This window comes from Phyllostomus hastatus, unplaced genomic scaffold, assembly GCF_019186645.2.
Source record: "Phyllostomus hastatus isolate PE091 unplaced genomic scaffold, TTU_PhHast_1.1 phas_scaffold_93, whole genome shotgun sequence".
NCBI classification, from domain to species: Eukaryota; Metazoa; Chordata; class Mammalia; order Chiroptera; family Phyllostomidae; genus Phyllostomus; species Phyllostomus hastatus.
The window spans coordinates 33,993,026-34,014,079 of NW_025334042.1; the positions used below are offsets into that span (position 1 = coordinate 33,993,026).

At 32.9% G+C, this 21,054-nt stretch overlaps 1 protein-coding gene across 13 annotated transcripts in view; it reads right to left on the bottom strand.

Moving 5' to 3' along the window:
* Positions 1–21,054, bottom strand: part of CCDC91 (coiled-coil domain containing 91) — a 275,641-nt gene that overhangs the window by 39,202 nt on the left and 215,385 nt on the right. For 11 of the 13 annotated variants that reach the window (XM_045829846.1, XM_045829842.1, XM_045829835.1 and 8 more), the window contains one exon: positions 13,232–13,345. The exons of 1 other annotated variant lie outside the window; for it this stretch is intronic. In XM_045829846.1, coding sequence (XP_045685802.1) covers positions 13,232–13,345 — 114 coding nt within the window. Of the gene's footprint in view, positions 1–13,231; positions 13,346–16,848; positions 19,185–21,054 lie in introns of those variants that run through there. One more of the 13 variants, XM_045829847.1, reaches the window with a different exon arrangement.

The window sequence follows — 21,054 nt, forward strand, 5'->3', positions numbered from 1 at the left end:
ACATTTGGATGTATTTTAAAGAACTAAATAATTCTGACATGTTATTTTGGTTTTGCTTTTTTATTCCTAGAGGGAGTACAATTTTAAAGGATTTTGACATTAGCCTATATGTCGGTAGAAATGTGCATTAATTCCACAGGTACACCTTGGAGGACTTCTCTGGGAACTAACAGTTAATGGGCTAGATTGGACAAAAGGCACAGGATAATATGACATAACATAGTGGAGCTCAACTGAGTTTCAAAAAGCAAAAACTTTTGTTCACTTACCATTATAACGTAAGCTTGTGATGGTGGTTTTAACTTCACAGACAAATTTATGCTGTGCATTTTATAAAAAACCTTAAAAACTTTGTCAGTCTTTTACTACTGCCTAATGTGGTCACAACAATTAAGAAAACACCAGGAATGTTTTTAATATAAATCAAAACCTTAAAACACTGCAGGATTGAAATAATATTAAAAGTATCTAAAATAACAGTTTTTGTTAGGATATTAAAAAGTTCACAAAGATATAAAAACTATTTAAAATAATTTACACATATATTTAATACATAATTTCAACAATTTCCCAAGTGAGGGGTGTGTGTGCACATAATCCATGTTTTCCTACTTTTCTTCCTAATTTATCTGGATGGAGCTAATTTGTCTACATAAATCCTGTAAAATTTAACTAAATTATCTAGATGAAGCCTGCAAGTGGAAAGCTATATTAAAAGCTTATTGGTGGAGAAACTGACACTCCTAGAATAGCAGGTGAAAAATAATGTGTATAGTCAATTATCCAGCCAGACTTAAAGAGTTGCTGAGCAATCTCCCCATGCGGTTTACAGTCAGACAGGACTAAGTTGAAGTCTTGACTTTTTTACTGACCTTGGCAATTATCTATCTCTGCGTCTCAATTTTCCTTATATGTAAAAAACAGATACTATTTTTGTGTTCTTCTGAGAATTACATGAAGTAGTATGTATAAAGCAGCTAATATAAAATCTTGGACAAACCTGGCATTCAATAAATAATTGCTTTGTATTTTTCTATGACATACGACATTTCACTTTAAACAACTCATTATCAATTTCACTTAAATTGAACATGTCCAGGTATTCCTTTAGCTTTTGGGTCAAATTAAGGTATTTTCTAGGTTTTGATATTGCTGAATTTGCACAGTAACTTTTTCTTTTGTTGAACAAGCTCAGATCTTTCAAACTCCAAAGTTATACCCTCCATCATTCACTCTGAAAATCTTGATTTCCATGAAAATATCAAGGTCTTTTCCTAAATATGGAACTCAATTTGAGCACAGTTTGGTAAAGCACCATAAGAAAAGAAGAAGAATGTGGGCTTCTGCTTTTGTGTTGAGTCCTTTTCCGTATCTCTGAGTACCTCCTGTCCAGTTGTCTTAGCTTCTGGGTGTTAGGGTTGTACCTGGCCACTGGTTTTAACTACTGTTGATGATCACCTTCAGATACTGGCTTCCTCGTCATAGTACGATGAAACCGCTAGTACACATGAAGTTAACAAGAGCAGCTGGTGTGACACAGAGGAAAGGAAACAGGATCAAAAGCAGGGAAACTCAAATCTCGGCTATGTTGTTTATGACATGTAACCTTGGAAAAGTCAACATTTCTATCATCTTTGATTTTCTGATTTGTAAGATCAGAACAGTAACTATGCAGGTTATTGTAACAGTCACATAATTTATGTAAAATTCGTTGTAAGTTTTAGTTGCTAAACTATATCGTTATTACAGATACTGGGGTATAAGCTCTCCTTGGCAATCTCCCTTATCATCATGTTCTGAGCACAGTGCTCAAACATTAAGGACACTCAACATTTCTTTATAGATTGGAAAAAAACATTTATATTGACGTTCTCAGTACACAGCCCAGGATACAACATGGAGGGGCATAATACACTGATACATGCTGTCTGGATGTACAGACAGATCAGCATGCTGGCAATCCGAAATGCCACTTGATTGTTCTTTCTTTTTAAAAAGTTTAATACCTGTGGCTAGAGCAGCACAAAGAAGGTAATTTTGGGCCTGTAATAAGCAATTTAAGAATAAATCAGAAAAATATGAAGATTAAGAAGACTGTTAAAATTAAAGTGGAAGATAGCAATAAATTTGATTTTAAAGTGTGCTGTATGAAATTAGATTTCAAAGAAATGTGTTAGAGAGAAAAATAGTAAATAATTTTTTAGATTACCTGTATTAATTTTTGAAAACTACGAACCTTTTAAAGCCTGTTCACTTCACTAGTTTCACTAACCTCACTTCTGAATCAAATTTTCTATTTTTTTTTATTTTAATCATTGTTCAAATACAGTTTTCTCCTTTTTACTCCCAATCCAGTCCCCCCTCCCACCCTCAAATTTTCTATTTTTTAAATTTAGAGAGGACAAATTTATGACCTAGTGAAATATCATTTGGTAAAATGATTTGTACTATTTATTTCGAAATCCAAATTTCTTTCTATTTACTTGTTATTATGCCACTTAAAATGGGCAAAATTTTACAAATTTGTATGGTAAATTTTTGATGGTTTGAATTAAAATATAGGTTGTGTGGAGTAGGTTAAATTCCCTCTGGTATTGAAAAATGAAGTACAATTGAAAGCACAGAAAACTGATTGTTAGGGTATAATGTTCATTTCAATGTGCCTTGATCATATAAAATCATTTTCTAATATGAGACCCAAATCATGACTTACAAGGGCAGATGCTGAATTGCTACTGAGATGTTTCTTGCTATACAGCTTGCCTCAGGATAAGTGAAAGCAAGGCTAATTAATTCAGATAAGACCAGGATAGGAGGCTGGGGCATAAAAGAAAAGTGTCATTGCTCTACACAAACGTATTAATATTGTATAAAATAACTACTATGATGAAACTGATTTATACCAAGAATTAAAGCCTTTCAAAAATTACTCAGTTGTCAAGGAAAATGATACTCAGAGTCTTAGTAGATTTCAGAACTGTTAAGAGACATAAGATACCATCTAGTTCAAGTTCCGCATCAGATGAAAAAATGAGGCACCATAAGATATTAAATAACTTGTCTTGCAATTATGGTTTATTCAAGTAAATGTAGAACTGATCAGACATTACAGAGTTCATTTTGGCTTTTAATAAATAGTTTGAGATGTAAGCACTCACAAATATTGCAGCAAAACTAGATTAAATGAATTTTGATAATTAAGAAATTCTAATACTGTCTTGACCACAAAACATCCGAAGTAAAGATAATTACATCTTATTCCTCTCTAAAGATCTAAATTAAAAGGATCCTCTAAAGTGAAGATTATTTTCCTGGAGGTGATTTAGAAAACACAGGCCATCATTCAGATTCTTAAGAGGAAAAAAAAATAATCTTTTATTACATTTGGATGAGATTTTATTTTTTAGGAATCACTGCTTGGCTGTGAGTGGTTGTTGCTTGCTGAATGTTATTCACACTTCCTCCCTCATAGGAAGCTCCTGTATAACAGTCTCAACTTGTGGAATGGGCTGGAACACTTCATTCTAATCCAAGGGCCATAGGTCATTATAAACCACAAGTTCTTCCTCCCTAGGGAGTGTCAAGGGCTGTGGTCTTAACCCATATCATCTTTTTTTCTTTTTCCTCCAATCTTTTTCAGCCTAAAATAGAGTTTATGGCATCAATGACCAGATCTAACATGTTATAATGCTGTATCTGGCAATTAGTGTCAAGAGAGAAATCTTTTCCAGAATAGCACCTAATGAATTTCAATTGTCTATTTGTAATTTGGCATAAAAAAAATAAATAGTTTAAAGGGCAAAGAGGACAGGAAAAGAGTTTCACCGCAAGATGATCTCCGCAAGTGACTTAGAACAGGGGTTGACAAACGTTCTTCTGTAAAGGGCCAGATGGTACGTAATTCAGGTTATGAGGGCCCAGTGGTGTCTCTTAACCACTCAACTCTGCTGTCACAGTGTGAAACCAACCAAAGAACAATGTATACATGAATGGATGTGGCTATGTATGTCAATCAAACTTTATTTCCAAATATAAGCAGCAAGCCAGATTTAACACATGGGCTGTAGTTTGTAACTTCTTCCTTATCTAGAATTTATAATATTCAAGAGAGTTTGAAACCAATTACAGATACTTTGATGATTCTCAGAGGAATTAAATATATTTTCAAATCTTTTTAGATTTTCCTGTTTACCTTTTCTTCTCAATATATTGTACACATTATATTGGTGAATTCTAAATTCATTAAATAAAGAATTATACAATTTCTATTAAATGATATGGAAAACTTATGAGAGCTGAAGCTGTAAAAGTTAGCTTTTTAATTCCATACTAAATTTGTGAATTCAATATAATATTTTCCTGGGCTTAACAAGATAGATTTTACAGAGGGCTTTTTTTAAAAACTAATTTAGAATATTTATAAGAAAGGAATTTTTTATCACTGGAACTAATCCATTATTAATTTGAATTATTTTTCTCGTTGATCATTTAAAAATTTCTCCTTGTTTTATATTTTGAATATATACTAATTTTTGGTTATTATGATGATTTAGACTAACAGTATAAGTGCTTGTATTCAACTTAATAAAAAACTTAGGATGCACTCTGAGTATAAATTATAATTTAGTTAATTAGTTTATGTACAGGTAGCTACTTTGACCTAAGATGTTTAGGCCAGATGAATAGGGTATATATGTAAAGATTGGAGACATCTCTACTGAATTGCTAGAATAAACGGAGAAGTGGAATTTAAAAGTAAAACATTTTTTCATTGTAATTCTAATTCCAGTATAATCCTAATTCTAATATTGAAAAGGATTGGATAACTGATTAAAAACTTGTTAATTGTTGATAAACAGAAAAAGGTATGTTATATTCCATATCTGTGATCCTGCTGCATTTTATATGGAAAGGTAAGATGTAATTTATTTGAAAAGTTAAGCATTTTTTCTCATTATGTGTTTCTCTCCTTTAAAAGTAAAAGACTAAAGGAAAAATGCAGGGAAAAAAGAGTATTTCAGTCTTTCAGTAAATTTGTTAAGGGTAAGATGATGTCAAAGGAAAGAATGTTAAGGACAAAAGACATATAAAGACAGGAACTAACACAACATTAGACTTTTTTCCTCAAAGATTTTTGAAAACTTCAAGAGCAGAAGATTATTTCACAGACTGTAATGTAAGCCCAGTTGGAACCAAGGTCTGTAGGGCTTTTGAGGTGTCTAATGTTGAAAATCTCAAGTTGACTCTCTAGTTAAAAAAGCTGGAGAAGAGAAAGGAAAATTTTTGTTCTGGAAAAGTAGTGTTCTCTGATGCAAACAGAAATTCATCTTACAAAGGAAGAAGCAGAGATGAGTTGCCCTAGTTTAGTGTTTTGGAAAGACTTGGGGAGATTATGAATATGCTAAAAAACATTTGTTTCTTCTAAATATTACTTTATAAACTTTGAGATGTCTTATTTTATGTGAAAAACTTCCAATCCCAGAAATATTCATAAAAATTAACTTTAAACACAAAAATCAATATTTTTTGGAAAGAAGAGTATATAGATTTTAATTATATACATATACACACACACACACACACACACACACAAACACATATATATGAAGTCTAGTAATTATTTAGTATTTTTATCAGATATTTTATCTACCTTCTTTTTTATAGCTTTTATGTTCAGAGAGACAGAAGCATTCAAATCTTGAAAGTATTCTATAATATATATTATTACAAAAAACCCAAATCCCAAAGTGGAAGTAATAAACTTCCTTCTAGTAAACTGATTAAATCAGTTTTAATTTGTCAATCCAGTAACAAGCATAGAATAAACTTCAGGACTCATACTATAAACTTCAGAGGACACAGGATGCTAAACATTAATCTGAAAAGAACATTTTAAATTAGCACAAATAATGCTATTAGGAGTTTCTGAGTTTTAAAAAATAATGTAGTAAAAATAGTAATAATCATAGCACATATTTATTGAATCCTGACTCAAGCTGTTTGATTTTATTATTCAATACATGTAACTCATAACAATTTTATAAGGGAGGTATTAGATTTATTTTCCTTAACAAATAAAGAAACAAGCATAGATTAGTTAAAGTCAGGTATAAATAGGATCTAATGTCATGATTTTGTTATTGTTATTTAGTAATGATTTTTATATGTGATAACTGGCTTACCTAACACAAATGAATACTACTCCTTTAATTCAATTTGCAAGAACACAGAGATTAAATGGCAGAGCTCACTGTGAGTTCCCTTCAAGAGGCAAATTTACCTCACACAAGAACTGGATAAATCCTAACATGGCATTTCTTGCATTCATTTAAAACATTTCTTATGGAAGCCACATTACTCCTTTTGATGGGAGAACAGTATGATTGAAAAAATTTTTTAAGAAAAGCCTTACATTTTGATCAAAGAAATATTAATAAAAAATCATATTAATGAATGGATTTGCCCTGTTATATAATATTTTGTCCAAATGTGGACCTCAAATAAGGACTGGCCATAAATAATTACAAAATATGATAAAAAGTATACACCTTGATCCCAAATAAAGGCTTTGGGACCATACATGAAAAGAAGTGTTTTCTGAGAATATGTCACTTCCTGAAAAGTCAACTGACTATTTTTGGTTCAGAATTTTCTCTTCAGAAAGTTAGGAGGCACCTACCAGGTCATGTCATGAAGAAATTCAATGAGCTACAAAATTGAAAAACAAACAAACAAACAAACAAACAAAAAAAAAAAACCCTCAATGATAGTTCAGTGAACTCAGAAATAAAATTAATGAACTGGAGTACTTTAAAATAGAGTGTGGAATTCTAAAAAAGAACCAAAAAGAATCTGTTCAACTGAAGACGTCAATAAATGAGTTGAAGAAAGCATTGGGAGTACAGCAGACCATATGGAAGAACAAATTAGTGAGCTTGAAGACAGAATTCTAAAAATTATTCAGGTGGAAGAGAAGAGAGAACTAAGGCTTTAAAAAAATGAAGAAGTGCCCGGACCAGCATGGCTCAGTTGGCTGGGTGTTGTACCACAAAGCGGAGGGTTGCTGGTTTGATTCCTGATCAGGGCATGTGCCTAGGTTACAGGTGCAGTTCCAGGTCAGAGCACTTATGAGATGCAACTGATTGATGTTTCTCTCTCACGTCGATGTTTCCCTCCCATCTTTCTCCCTCCCTTCCCCTCTCTCTAAAAATAAATAAAATCTTTTTTTAAAAAATGAAGAAGCTCTCGAAGAACTATACAACTCCATAGGAAATGGTAACACAAGGATAGTAGATATCACAGAAGGAGGAGAGAGGGAGAAGGCAACAGAGATATTATTTAAAGAAATAATAACTGGAGACTTCCCAAACCTGGGCAAGAAACTGGATATACAAGCCCACAAAGTATCATCTCCATGCAAACAGACTTTCTCAAGACAAACTACATTAAAACTGTCATAGTTAATGATAAAGAATTTTAAAAGAATCCAGGGGGGAAAGGGAAATAACCTAAAAACAATGTCCATTAGGCTATCAGCAAATTTCTCAGCAGAAACTCTATAGGCTAGGAGAGAGTAAAATGACAAAATGACAAAATGACACAAGCAAAATACTGAAAGATAGAGACTGACAGCCAAGAACACTGTATCCAGCAAAGTTATTTTTCAGATATGAATGGGAAGGAAAGGCTTTCCTAAACAACACCAGTGGAGGGAGTGCCCAATCGCTAGCCCTGCCTAGTGTTGACAGGAGCTCTTCCTCCTGAAACAAAAGGTATAAGCACACAAATTTGAGTAAGACAACAAATAAACTGAATCAGAAAATTACAAATCTGTCTCAGAATAGGGTGCTCAAACACTAAATTACAGCATAAAGTTTAAAGGAAAAAATGTATTAATATAACCATAACTACTTCAGTTCAGGGATAATCTCACAATACAAAAAGGAATAATTTGTGAAGACAGAAATGTAAAAGGGAGGGGTGAAAAGCAATGAAGATAAGATGCTATTTGCAGAAAAAGGACTATTTTATCTATGACATTTTTTTTATACAAACCTCATTCTAACCACACATAAAAACCATCTGGAGCAAAGACATAAAATATAAAAAAAAAGAGAGAAAACAGAAAAACCATTAGAGAAGTCCACCAAACTAAAGTGGCAGAAAAAAAATACAAGGAAAATGAAACAATGGAGATATAGATCAATCAAAAAATAAAAGATAAAATGGCAGTTGTAAGTCCTCCTATATCAATAATTACCCTAAATGTAAATGGCGTAAGTGGTTGGATAGATTATAAAACAATACCCAACTATATGTTGCCTTTAAGAGATACACGTCAGCTTTAGAGACAGCCATAGGCTTCAAGTGAATGGGTGAAAGGTGATCCTGCCAGCATATGTTCACCAAAAGAAAGTGGGTGTAGTCATATTTATTAAAGACAAAATAGATTTCAAGCCAAAATGGTGACAAAGGTCAAGATGGACACTATATAATGATAATGGAGACAATGCATCAGGAAGGCATGTACAGGTTCCACCACAAGTAAGGCCTGCTTGAGTGTGGTTGATAGGATAATAATACAGTCGTAATAATTTACAGTCTTAATTTGAACATTTCACCTACAATGTCATATGGTGTGCTTGAGTGTGTTTTATTATGTTACAGAATTTCATACTTATGATTTTGTAATAAGAAGGGGTGTTATTTGTGTTTGACCCTGTATTTATTAATGCAAATGCACCCAACATAGAAGAACCAAAATATATAAAGCAACTATTAACAGACCTGAAGGGAGAAATTGACAACACAATAGTAAGAGGGAACTTTAACACCACTTACACCATTCAGATAAAGTATAAAAGGAGACATCAGCCTTCAACAACAATATAACCAAATGAATTTAATAGATATATAAATACATTTATAATAGATATATAAAAAGTATTCTATCCAAAAGCACCAGAATAAAATTTTCTCAAATGTACACAGAATAGTCTCAAGGATAGACCACATTAGACCACATAGTAAAACAAGTCTCATAAATTTAACAACATTGAAACTATCAAGTATATTTTTCATGACAATGGTATAATAGAAATAGAAATCAACTAGGAAAAGTGGAAACATTACAAATAGATGGAGATCAAACAATATGCTACTGAAAAACTACTGGCTCAAGGAAGAAATCCAAGGAAATAAATAAAATGGAGACTAAAGAGATGGCAGAAAAAATCAATAAAATTGAGCTGCTTTTTGGGGGGAAGAGATAAACAAAAATGACAAACCTTTAGCTAGACTGAATAAGGAAAAAAGACAGAAGGCTCAAATAAATAAAAATAAGAAACAAAAAAGTAATTACAACAGATACTACAGTTGACTTCTATCACCAGCTGTAAGCCAAAAAATTAGAAAATTTAGAGAAAATGGATAAATTCTTAGAATCATACCACCTTCCTGACTGCATCATGAGGAAATATAAAATATGACTAGAATAATCACCTGTAAGGAAATTAAAACAGTAATCAAAAATCTCCAAGAAAACAAAAGTCCAGGACCAGACTGCTTCATTGGTGAATTCTACCAAGCAATCAAATAAGATTTAATACTAATCATTTTCAACTCTTCCAAAAAATTGAAGAGAAGGGAATGCTTCCTAATTCATTTTATGTTACCAACACTACATTGAAGTCAAAATCAGAAAAAGACAAAACACAAGAAAAATTACAAGACAGTATTCGATGAACATATGGGGTGAGCAAAAGGAGGTTTACAGTTGTAACAAATAATAATACAACAGTAAACTGTTTCGTGTACTTGCAACTGTAAACCTACTTTTGCCCATCCTTGTAGATATAAAAGTTCTCAACAAAATATTAGCATAATCAACAGTTATTCCAGGATGTACAGATGGTTTGACATACACAAATCAATCAATATGATATACCACATTAATAAAATGAAGGGTAAAAATCATATGAGTATCTTAGTAGACGCAGAAAAAGCATTTGACAAGACACAGCACCCCCATTTATGATAAAAAAAAATCTCATTTCAATACCATGGGTACAGAAAGAAAGTATCTCAACATAATAAAAACCCAGAGCTAACATCATACTCAATGGTAAAAAACTGAAAGCTTTTCCTCTAAGATCAGAAGCAAGACAAGGATGTGAATCCTTGACAATTCCATTACTAGCCAGAGCAATCAGGCAATAAAAACAAACGGAACCCAAATTGAAAAGGAAGAAGTTAAGTTGTCACTATTTTCAGGTGACAAGATTTTATATATAGAAAACCCTAAAGACTCCACCAAAAAATTAGTAGAAATAATAAATGAATATAGTAAAGTGGCAGGATATAAAAATCAATATACAAAAATCTGTTGCATTTCTATAAACTAAACATGGGCTATCTGAAAGAGAAGTTTGGCAGGGGAGAGCAACGGGGGAAAAATTGGGACAACTGTATTGACCAACAATAAAAAAAAGATTAAAAACAATAACACTGATAATCACAACAAAAAGAATAAATACTGAAAAATAAATGTAACCAAGGAGGTAAAAGACATATATATTAAAAATTGTAAGACACTGTTGAAAGAAATTGAAGACAACATAGAGAAATGGAAAGATGTCTTATGCTCATGGGTACAAAGAATTAACACTGTTAAAATGTCCATGCTACCTAAAGCGATCTACAGATTCAAAGCAATCCTATTAAAATTCCAATGACATTTTCCACAGAAGTAGAACAGAAAATACCAAAATTAGTATGGAACCACAAAAAGACACTGAGTAGCTAAAGCAGTCCTGAGAACAAAAGAACAAAACTGGAGGTATGATACACTCTGACTTCAAACCATATTGCAAAGCTATAATGAGCAAAACAGTATGGTATAGGTAGAAGGACAGACAGATAGATCAATGAAAGAGAATTGAGATCCCAGAAACAGACCCACACAAATATAAAGAACTAATTTATGACAAAGGAGATAATAACATACAATGGAGAAAGAAAGGTGTTTTCAAAGAATGGTTTTAGTAAATCTAAACAGCCACACACTAAAGAATGAAACTAAACCACTGTCTTACATCATAATTAATCAAAAGAGATTAAAGACTTGAGTGTAAGACCTGAAGCCATAAAGCACACAGAAGAAAACATAGATGGCAGGGTTCTTGACATCAGTCTTAGTGATGTTATTTATGGATTTTACTCCAACAGCAAGGCAAACATAAGCAAAAATAAACAAGTGGGACTATATCAAACTAAGAAGCTTCTGCACAGCAAAGGAATGCATCACCAAAATGAAATGGCAACCTACTGCATGGGAGAAGATATTTGAAAATCATATACCTGAAAAGTGGTAAATATACAAACTATACTAAAAACTCACACAACTCACACCACCGATGACAAATAAAGCCAAACAACTCAATTAAAAAATGGGCATGGGTTCTGAACAGATATTTTCCTAATGAAGACATACAAGTAGCTCTAACAGGCTCATGAAAAGATGATAAACATCATTAATTATTAGGAAAAGGCAAGCAAAAACCACAATTAGATATCCCCTCATATCTGTAAGAATGGCAATCTATAAAAAAAAAAAACCCTCGAAATACTGCCATTTGCAACAACACAGATGGTGAGTGAACATTATGCTGAGTGAAATAAGCCTGTCAGAAAAAGCTAATGACCACATGATTCCACTCATATGTGGGATATAAAACTAAAACTCATAGACACAGACAATAGTATGGTGGTTACCAGAGGGAAGGTGGATGGGGGGGTAGTAAGAGGTAAAGGGAGTCAAATATATAGGGACAAAAGATAATTTGACTTTGGGTGGCGGGCACACAATGCAATATACACATCATGTATCATGAAATGTACACTTGAAACCTATGTGACCTATTAACCATGTCACCTCAATAAATTGAACAATAATTTAAAAATACAGGAAACATTAAGTGTTGGAGAAGATGTGAAAAAAGGAAACCCTCGTACACTGTAGGTGAGAATGTAAATTATTACAGTCACTATGGAAAAGACTATGATACCTCAAAAGATTAAGAACTACTATATAATCCAACTCTTGTACTTCTAGAGAACACAAAGACACGAATTCAAAAAGATGTACGTTCCCCTATGCTCACTGCAGAACTATTTTCAATAGCTAAGACGTAGAAATATCCTAAGTATCCACTGATGAATTAATGGATAAAGACGTAATACGCACAGCTGACTGTTGAGACTAACACAAGTCTAAACTGCATATGTCCACTCATACACAACTTTTTTTCAGTAAATGCTATAAATGAATTTTCTCTTCCTTATGATTTTTTAAACAGCATTTCCTTTTCTCTGGCTTACTTTTTTTGTAGGAATGCAGTATATGCTACAATACTTACAACATACAAACTGTGCGTTGACTGTTTATATAATCAGTAAAACTTCCAGTCAACAGCAGCTGTTAGTAGTAAGTTTTCTGGGAGTCAAAAGTTATACACACATTTTTGACCTTGTAGAATGTTAGTGACCCTGCACTGTTCAGAGGTCAACTGTATATACAATGGAATATTACTGAGCCACAATAAAGATGAAATCTTGCCATTTGCATCATCATGGATGGACCTTGAAGGTATTACGCTAATTAAAATTAATCAGGTAAAGAAAGCAAATACCATATGATTTCACTTATGGGGAATGAAAAGAGCAAAACAAAATGAAAACAAGCTCACAGAAGCAGACACTGGGTTGGTGGTTACTGGTGGGAAAGAGGTGTGGAGGCAGGGTGAAATGTCTAAAGGGGGTCAGCCACACGGCAGGCAACTTCTGGTGGTGAGCATGACGTAGTGTGCACACGTGCTGAATTACAATTTTTTTAGACCTAAAAATTACATAATGTTATGAACCAAGGTTACCTCAAAAATAATCTAGAACTGTCTCCTTTTTTCATGAGTGTAAACTTACATTGAAAATGGTACAGGTGATTTCTACAAGGGTAGCAAGAAATTATTCAGTGTTGCTTTTTTATTGACAAATGGCAGTTACGTCTATAGATGTAACTATCAGAATATATAACTGTATCAGAAAATAACCTTGGATAGATATTCCTAAATTACATGACAAAGGACTTAAATATTTTAACATTTCATGCTATTGTATGGAAGCTATTGCTTCCATTTGTGGAAGCACAAATTAAAACCCTTCAGGAGATACTTACCCTTTTCTGTTCTTTTACATATTCTATCAATTCATCTCTTGCTTTTTTCACTGCCTCTTCTACAGCCTTTTCACTTCGCTTTTGCTCCTCGATTATTGCTGCCTTAACAGTTTCCTGTTTGTGGGAGGAGGGAAAAGGTCATGGAAGTACACACTGTGACAAAATCTGTGTCCATTTTATATTAACTAAAAACCCTCTTCAAAGGTTTGAGCTCATTCTGTTCAAAACGTGTCTTTAACCAGGAATAAGAAGCTACAAAATATTTTGAGATCTGTTAGAGATTCCACAGAATGCACTTTTCTAAACTGAGTGAAAGGGAAAAGAAATGGAACAAGCCATTTATTGCAGGGAGCGCCTGACAGACTCCAATGGCTTCCTTACCAACCTTTCATTTGATGTTTACATGATTGATTGCCTTCCTGTACTTTGCACTATCCACATAAGACTTCCAACTTGTGTTTATTCTTCCAAGAACACCCTAATGCTCGAGCTGTTCTATTCACGTTTAATTTTCCCATCCTACAATAATCAAGTGTGGTCTGGGTGGTAAGATTTACAGCTCGTTTGGTCCTCCTGCCAGGTTAAGATGTTGAGAGCTGGACACCATGAATAAGAGGTAAAAATTCCACCCTCTGTGCTAATATTTGAAATGAGAAATCTAGGGAGAGAAAAATGGTACTCCCCATTTTACTGAAATAATAATCAGGTACCTAACAGATTTCAGAATTTCAGACAAGGAGAAAGAGGGCTAAAATTTTGAAAAAAAAATAATACCTCAAACAGTAGTAATATTTTCTGCTGAAATAGTGTTTTGTGATTGGATGAGTTCCACAAAACAAACTTCTTTAACTTCTATTTATCTATACAGGTAGCATCCTTTTTTTGGACAACCTTTCAATGACAAAATACCTTGAAATTTCTCATGAGTATTTCCTTCATTTTGTTGTTCTTAAGGACTCTTAACATTGAAGTTTTTATTTATGTAACTTTTCTCAATTAATTTAAAAAAATCTTCACCCAAGGATATGATTTTATTGACTTTAGAGAGAGGAAGGGAAAGAGAAAGGTGGAAAGGAGGATGAGAGGAGGGGATTGGAAAGGAGGTGAGGAAGAGGGAGAAAGAGATATTGAGAGAGAGAGAGAGGGAGAGAGAGAGAGAGAGACAGACAGACAGACAGACAGACATCGCATCTATTGGGCTGGCTGCCTCCTGTATGTGTCCTGACTAGGGATCAAATCAACAACCTAGGTATGTGCCCTGACTGGTAACCGAACCCACAACTTTTCTGGTGCATGGAATGACACTCCAACCAACCTTGCCATTTGGTCATGGTTAATTTTAGACGTGTATATATGACCCAGAAAATGTAAATTAGTAACAATTTCCTATTGTGAATATACTTACTGTAGAAAATTTCAAAGAACAGAAAATATGAACACAAAACAATATACATATACCCCACATCAGTAAAGTAGGATGAAGCTCAAGTGCACATACTATTTTCTAACTATGGCATTTTCAGTTAAAATACATTTTGAATATTTTAAGCCATTATATGTTCTTTTATAATTTGTATTTGATTACAAGAATTTAAATATAATAGCTTGTTTTACCAATCATTACTCATGGGTATTTTGGTTGTTTTTAATAGAATACATCTGTGATAGCATTTATATATGTATCTTTGTGATGTGTGTCTTTTATTTCCTTAGGATCAATTCAAAAAGTAGAATCATTTTGGCTAAAGGATATAATTTTGATATAATCTTACAGCTTTTGACATTTTGCACAAAAATTTTTCCCATGAAAATGGCTGTGTTATTATATTTTTTATTATATTTAATCTTAACAGTTTATTGAGGAAGAATGACATCTGACTTCATTCTGCATTTTAAAAATATTATGTGATACATATTTTTATAAATATACACATTATTTCTTATCATTTGCTTGATCATATACTCTTGCCACATTAACATTAGTATACTCTTAAATTTTGGGTTTCTTTCCTATATAAAATTGTCACAAATCTGAAAATCCCTATAATGGTGACTTTGAAATTTTTTACTATTTTATTTTCAATAAGCTTTAATTTCATTGATAAAATGACAAAATACTAAGTTACTTCCATAATTATTTGAAAAGTTGAAAAGCTATAGTAATTTTTTAAAGTATAAGAATATTTAAAATAAAAGCATCTATAATTAAAATTCCTGTTGGTTGCATATTTAATAATTTGGAATTTGAAAATTTTCAGATTTTTACAAAGCAAAAATATTTCATGTATTAATGAATCCCTAATTATATGAAATAAATCATATAGCTAGTTCTGCAATGAAAAGTATGAATATTCAACTATAAGGGTAAATTAAAAGTATAATAGCTTCACATCTGTTCAGGTGACATTATGTTTTGCCAATAACCGAATTACAAAAATCAGTTTTCAGAGCTTTCAGAATTTTAGAAGTGCAGACAAATACTGTAGACCTGGATTATTTGACTGTAAAGATAGATCTGTCCTACATTAAATGGCAATCAGAATTTCTACCTAGCAAGGGTCATACTGGTTAATTTGACCAGACCTATTTGAAAGCAAAAGCTCAGTTTAAATAAAAAGAATACATCCAGAAAAATAACATGAAGAGTTTACTAATATGTTCTTCAGTTGACATTTTTGGGGGGATTGAGAGTTTATATTAGGTGCTCAGTCCACATTTTTGAGAATCTTCTAATCTTCGAGCTGACAAAGAACCACTTACAGAGAAAAGTCCCCTTGACCCTCTCCTCTCAAACAGGTGTTAGATGACAGGCAGGGCTCTGAAATCAGTCCTTACAAAGTGCCGGTCAACAAATAAATCCCTTTAAATATGATGCAAAAGGGAATTTTAAAGCCTTCCATTTTCTAACCAAACCAAATTCTGAATCAGTTGGAGATGATTAAATAATTGTGTATGCCTGTGAGTATCTGCCTGAATGCTCTATTGAATCCAATGAATGAACTAAACTGTCCCAATGAGTCATGAGAATTAGTCCAAAATAAAATATACCTAACAAGGAATGGCAATTTGAGACAATGAATATATTCAAATAAGAAATTCTAAAAGTCTATATTCTGGAATATTTTAGTAATGGCCACACCATTGGAACATGGTGTGTTCTCTAAGGAAAGTTTCCTCAACCTCAGACTACTGATCATTCTTTGCTGGGGGAGGGGTGGGCGTTTTTCGATAAACAGCATGCTTGACATCTACTCACTGGATCGCCTCCCACTGAGAAACACTGCTGTTCTAAGGTAAGCAGTTTGGAGAGGAAAACATCCACTTGTATATATATTTATGGTTGGTTTCTTAAAATATTCAGTTATGTTTCTCATCATAAACTAAATATTTTTATATAAAAATATAGGCAACAAATCATGTCCAAATAATTATATAACTAGTTTTTAAGCGTGGAAGAATGAGTTCTATGTACTAATTTTTGAAAACACTGAATGACTGGAATCAGTTTCTATACTGTTACAATAAAACAAGTCACCGAGAATGTCAATGGGGGCTAAAAGCTTATATGAAATATCTGCACAAGATTTTAAAAGTTCTCTTTATTGGTTAAAGTACAGTTATGCTTTAGTACCCATTAAATTGACCATACATTTCCACAGTCACAGAATCTTGAATTAATAAGTAGCCTTGGTTGTTTGTTCTTTATCAGTGCAATTTTATTTAAGGATTGTCAACACAGTTAAAACACAGAAAAATTCTCAGCAATCAACTCCATTGTGATCTGTGGGAGGTAATCTATTGTATCAAACATTTTCTGGGACAAATATGTGCTTTAATTATTTTTTGTTTCTATACAGCTTATTCTTTATGTATTTAATTATGTGTCATTTAAAAAGTTTCGTGTGGTTGTAAAAATACACCTTAGAAGATGAGTGTTTGAATCACAGGAAACTGCTTTATATACTTCCTGAGCATCAATGATTAAAAGGAGAAGTGAGACTTCTGTTCCTACAGAAATTTACGAGCTCAAAACACAGTTCCATTGGTAGTACAAATGAAATGTGCATATTTCAAAATCCATTTACTATGCATCTGAGATACTTTCCTCTAACTTTTAATGGAAAGTAATTAGTCTGCACTGTAATTATATGCTAAATGGAAAACATTAATAGATAGTAATTATAAAAATGCCTGTCTAGTGATGAATATGCTCAATTAAAATCACATACTCGTTGACTGATATCAAAATTTGCCAGTACCTGTGTGAAAGATATTTTAAAAGATGATATGAATGATGAATCTCAGTTATATCAGCATTAATGAGTATTTGCAACCATTTTTGATAGGGATACCTAACTTTAAATCACAACAAAAAAACTCCATCCCCCCCAAAATTCTCTTCTTCTCACTAGATCTATATTATTTTACTGTATTTTTACTTTCATCCATAAAAAACTGCAACAATTTGTGGTTTTCATTATGTAAGTACCTATATAATACTCTCAATTAAGCCTCTTGACCCATTCAATCCCCAATATTTACTATCTGGCCCTTTACAGAAAAAAAGCCTGCCAATCCCTGATGCAGGTCACGATTCTGCATTGGCCACCTGGGCTGGGCTCAGCTGGACAGTTCTCTCGGTCTTGGCTGGACTCTCCCAGGTATCTGTCTGTAATCAACGCGGGGGCTGACTTGGCTGTTATTGCTAGAATGGAATCAAAGAGAATAGCCTGTTTCTCCTTACTGCAGTTTCCCATTGTCCAGCAGACTAGCTCAGGATTTTTCACATAGCTGCTGGATAGAGTTGCAAAAGAGCAAAAGAATGTAAGGCCTCTTAAGACTTGGGGTCAAAAACGACAGTGTTACTAAAGTAACATTATATTGGCCTGAGCAAATGTGTAGTATGAACTGATTTCCAAACTCTCATTGTCTAAATATCTAGTCATTATTTTCAAATACATCAGAAATTCCATTATGTTTATCTTCTTGGAGAGATGTCTCCAAACTGGGTTGGTTGCTCTCTAGCTCTGTTACATAGCTATTTTGGGATCTCCCTCAGGCATATTTCCAGGGATCTACTGTATCTCTATTGAATAGTACCTCTAGCTTTCTAAACACACTCCGTTGTCTGAATATAATGCCTTTATTCTATCTTCACACTTAATTTATAGTCTCACTAGCTTGGAAATGTCTGCAGTTTTAAAGGTTGTTGAGTCTGATTCCATTCTGATTCCTCATCATTTGCATATTTTTTTTTCCTGTATGGGAACTTTTATGCATTTAGCTGTTTCTCAAAATATTCCTGACAAACCTAGTTATAGGTCTATCTAGAAATTCATATCTTACATTCTAGAAACTCATGTCCTTCAATTCTGGGAGTTTTTTCCTTTAATAATAATAATTTATTATAATTATTTCCTGTATTCTATTTTGTTTTTTCCCCTCAAAATCCTACGATTCAACTAATGAACCTCCTGAGTTAATTGCCTAATTTTCTGATCTTTTCACTGCTGTTTTCATTTTTTGTATTTTTATATCCATTTCTCTGAAAGACTTCTATAACTTCATGTTTTTAACTCTCTACCATATTTTGAAGTTTTAATGTTTCATAGAGGTAAAATCTTCTTTTACTGCTGAGGAGGTTAATAATAATTTTTTTAAACTCTTCATGTCCCCACAACATCTGCTTTCTTCTCTGCTTTTCGTAGAACTTGACTCTTCATACTTGGCTATTTGCTCATGTTTAACGAGGGGAGCACGAAAATGCTGAGTAACGTCTCTGTGCGCGCAATTGTGGTTTATAGACTGTGATCTTACAGCAGAGCAATCTGGCTGAGTTGCTTCCTCGGGGCAATTTTTGATACCAATATATTTAGGTCTTTTTTCTTGAGCTGTCTGGATTCCTCAGAAAAGAATCTTCCCATTTCCTGTCTGGTTGTCAGCACTCTGAGAGCTGGGATGGGAAAAATAGCTAAGGTTTTCAGTAAGCAACAGAAAACTCTTCACATTGCTCTCCTCCCAACCCCATTTTATTATAGCACCTGTATCTGCAACTGTGCTTAGTGACCCCCAGGCCACAGACCCTGCAATTTCTTGTTTCATTTTTTGCATAGAACCTCAGTCTTCGGCCAGGATTGGAAAGAACAAGTGGGGACTTAACTGCTTATTAAACAGACTTTTAAACTTCCCTTCCATCTGAAGTTTCATCTTCATTCTCACTTCCAGAGGTATCCTGTGCCACTAACTAGTAAGCTTCCGGAGTTTCTACAAGGTATACTGATATTCTCAGTTGTCTCTAGTTCTAGCTTAAGGTTGTTTCAGATTTTTATTTCAGTGGGGTTTTAGGAGGCAGAGATAAAAATGAGTATTCTAACTATTCCTTTCAACTAGACATGTCTTAGAAAAAATATGTCAAACTTTTATTTTGAAACAAGTTCATATATCTTTAATCTAGCTTCCCCTAATATAACATCATATAATAATATTGAATAGACTACAGATTTTATTTGTATTCCACAATGATTCCCCCAATATTTTTTCTGTTCCAGGAGTACTCTAAGGTAAAACATTGTACTCACATCATATCTCATCACTCTCCTCTAGTCTGACAGGCTTTTAGTTTTTCTTATTATGACACTGATACTTGGGAAGAGTGCTTTTCAGGCACTTGAAGAAACGTGGATGTTTCTTTTTTTCTTATAATATAGACCGGCGTTATAGATTTTGGAAAAGAGTACTAAAGATGAAGATGCTTCTCATTACATTGTATGGGGGTATGTGGCATTAAACATAATTTATCACTGAAGATGTTAACCTTGATCATTTGATTAAAGTGATGACTGTCAGGTTTTTCTAGTGTAAAGTTAAGATATTTTCCCTTTCTACAGTTTATTAATTTGAAAGCAACAACTAAGCCAAGCCAACACTCAAGCAGAGGTAAATTAAGTTCCATCTACTGAGAAAGGAAATATCTACATCTATTTTTTATCAAGACATATGACTACTTAAAAGTACAGATACAGTTTATTCTATAGCTATATAGTTATGTAGCATTTCTAACTCCACTTGCATCAGTTTTGGAATTTATATTTTTCTTGGAAATTTTTCATTCCATCTAAGTTTTACAATTGATTGGTATTGTTATTAACACTGCTTATAGAACTTTAAATTTGTACAGCACTAGGCCACTTTATTCATTCCTCTAATAATGTGTATTAATAGCACCCCTCTTTATTCATCAATCTTGTCAAAGACTTGTGAATTTTATGTCTTTTAAAAAATGAAGTACAGTATTTTGAAACTTTCCAATCTATATTATGATTATCTTTTATAACCATTATTACTTCTTTCTATTTTCTTTGGCTTATTCTATTTTTCTTGTCTAACTTCCTTAATAAATTGGAAGTGTTAGCCCTTACTTCCCAATTTTTTCTATTTTTTAATATAGGTATTAATATTCTAATATGGCTATGATTTTCTCTGAAGTAAAAACTTAGATGCTTCTCATAATTTAAAAAAACTATTTTTAATAATGACTGCGTTTTTCCTTTGTACTCAGCTTTTAAACAAATTTACACATGATGAAATACACAAACCTTAAGTGTATAGCTCTCTCTCTCTCTCTCTCTCTCTATATATATATATATATATATATCCACTTACCCACTACCCAGTGAAGAAAAAACATTTCTTTGCCTCAGAAACATCTCTGATGTTTTTCCCCATCATAAATAAACACTATTGTGATTTATATCATCATTGATCAGTATTTTAGTCTGTTCTTAAAGGTCAGAAAAATTAAATAACAGTATTTATGCTTCTGT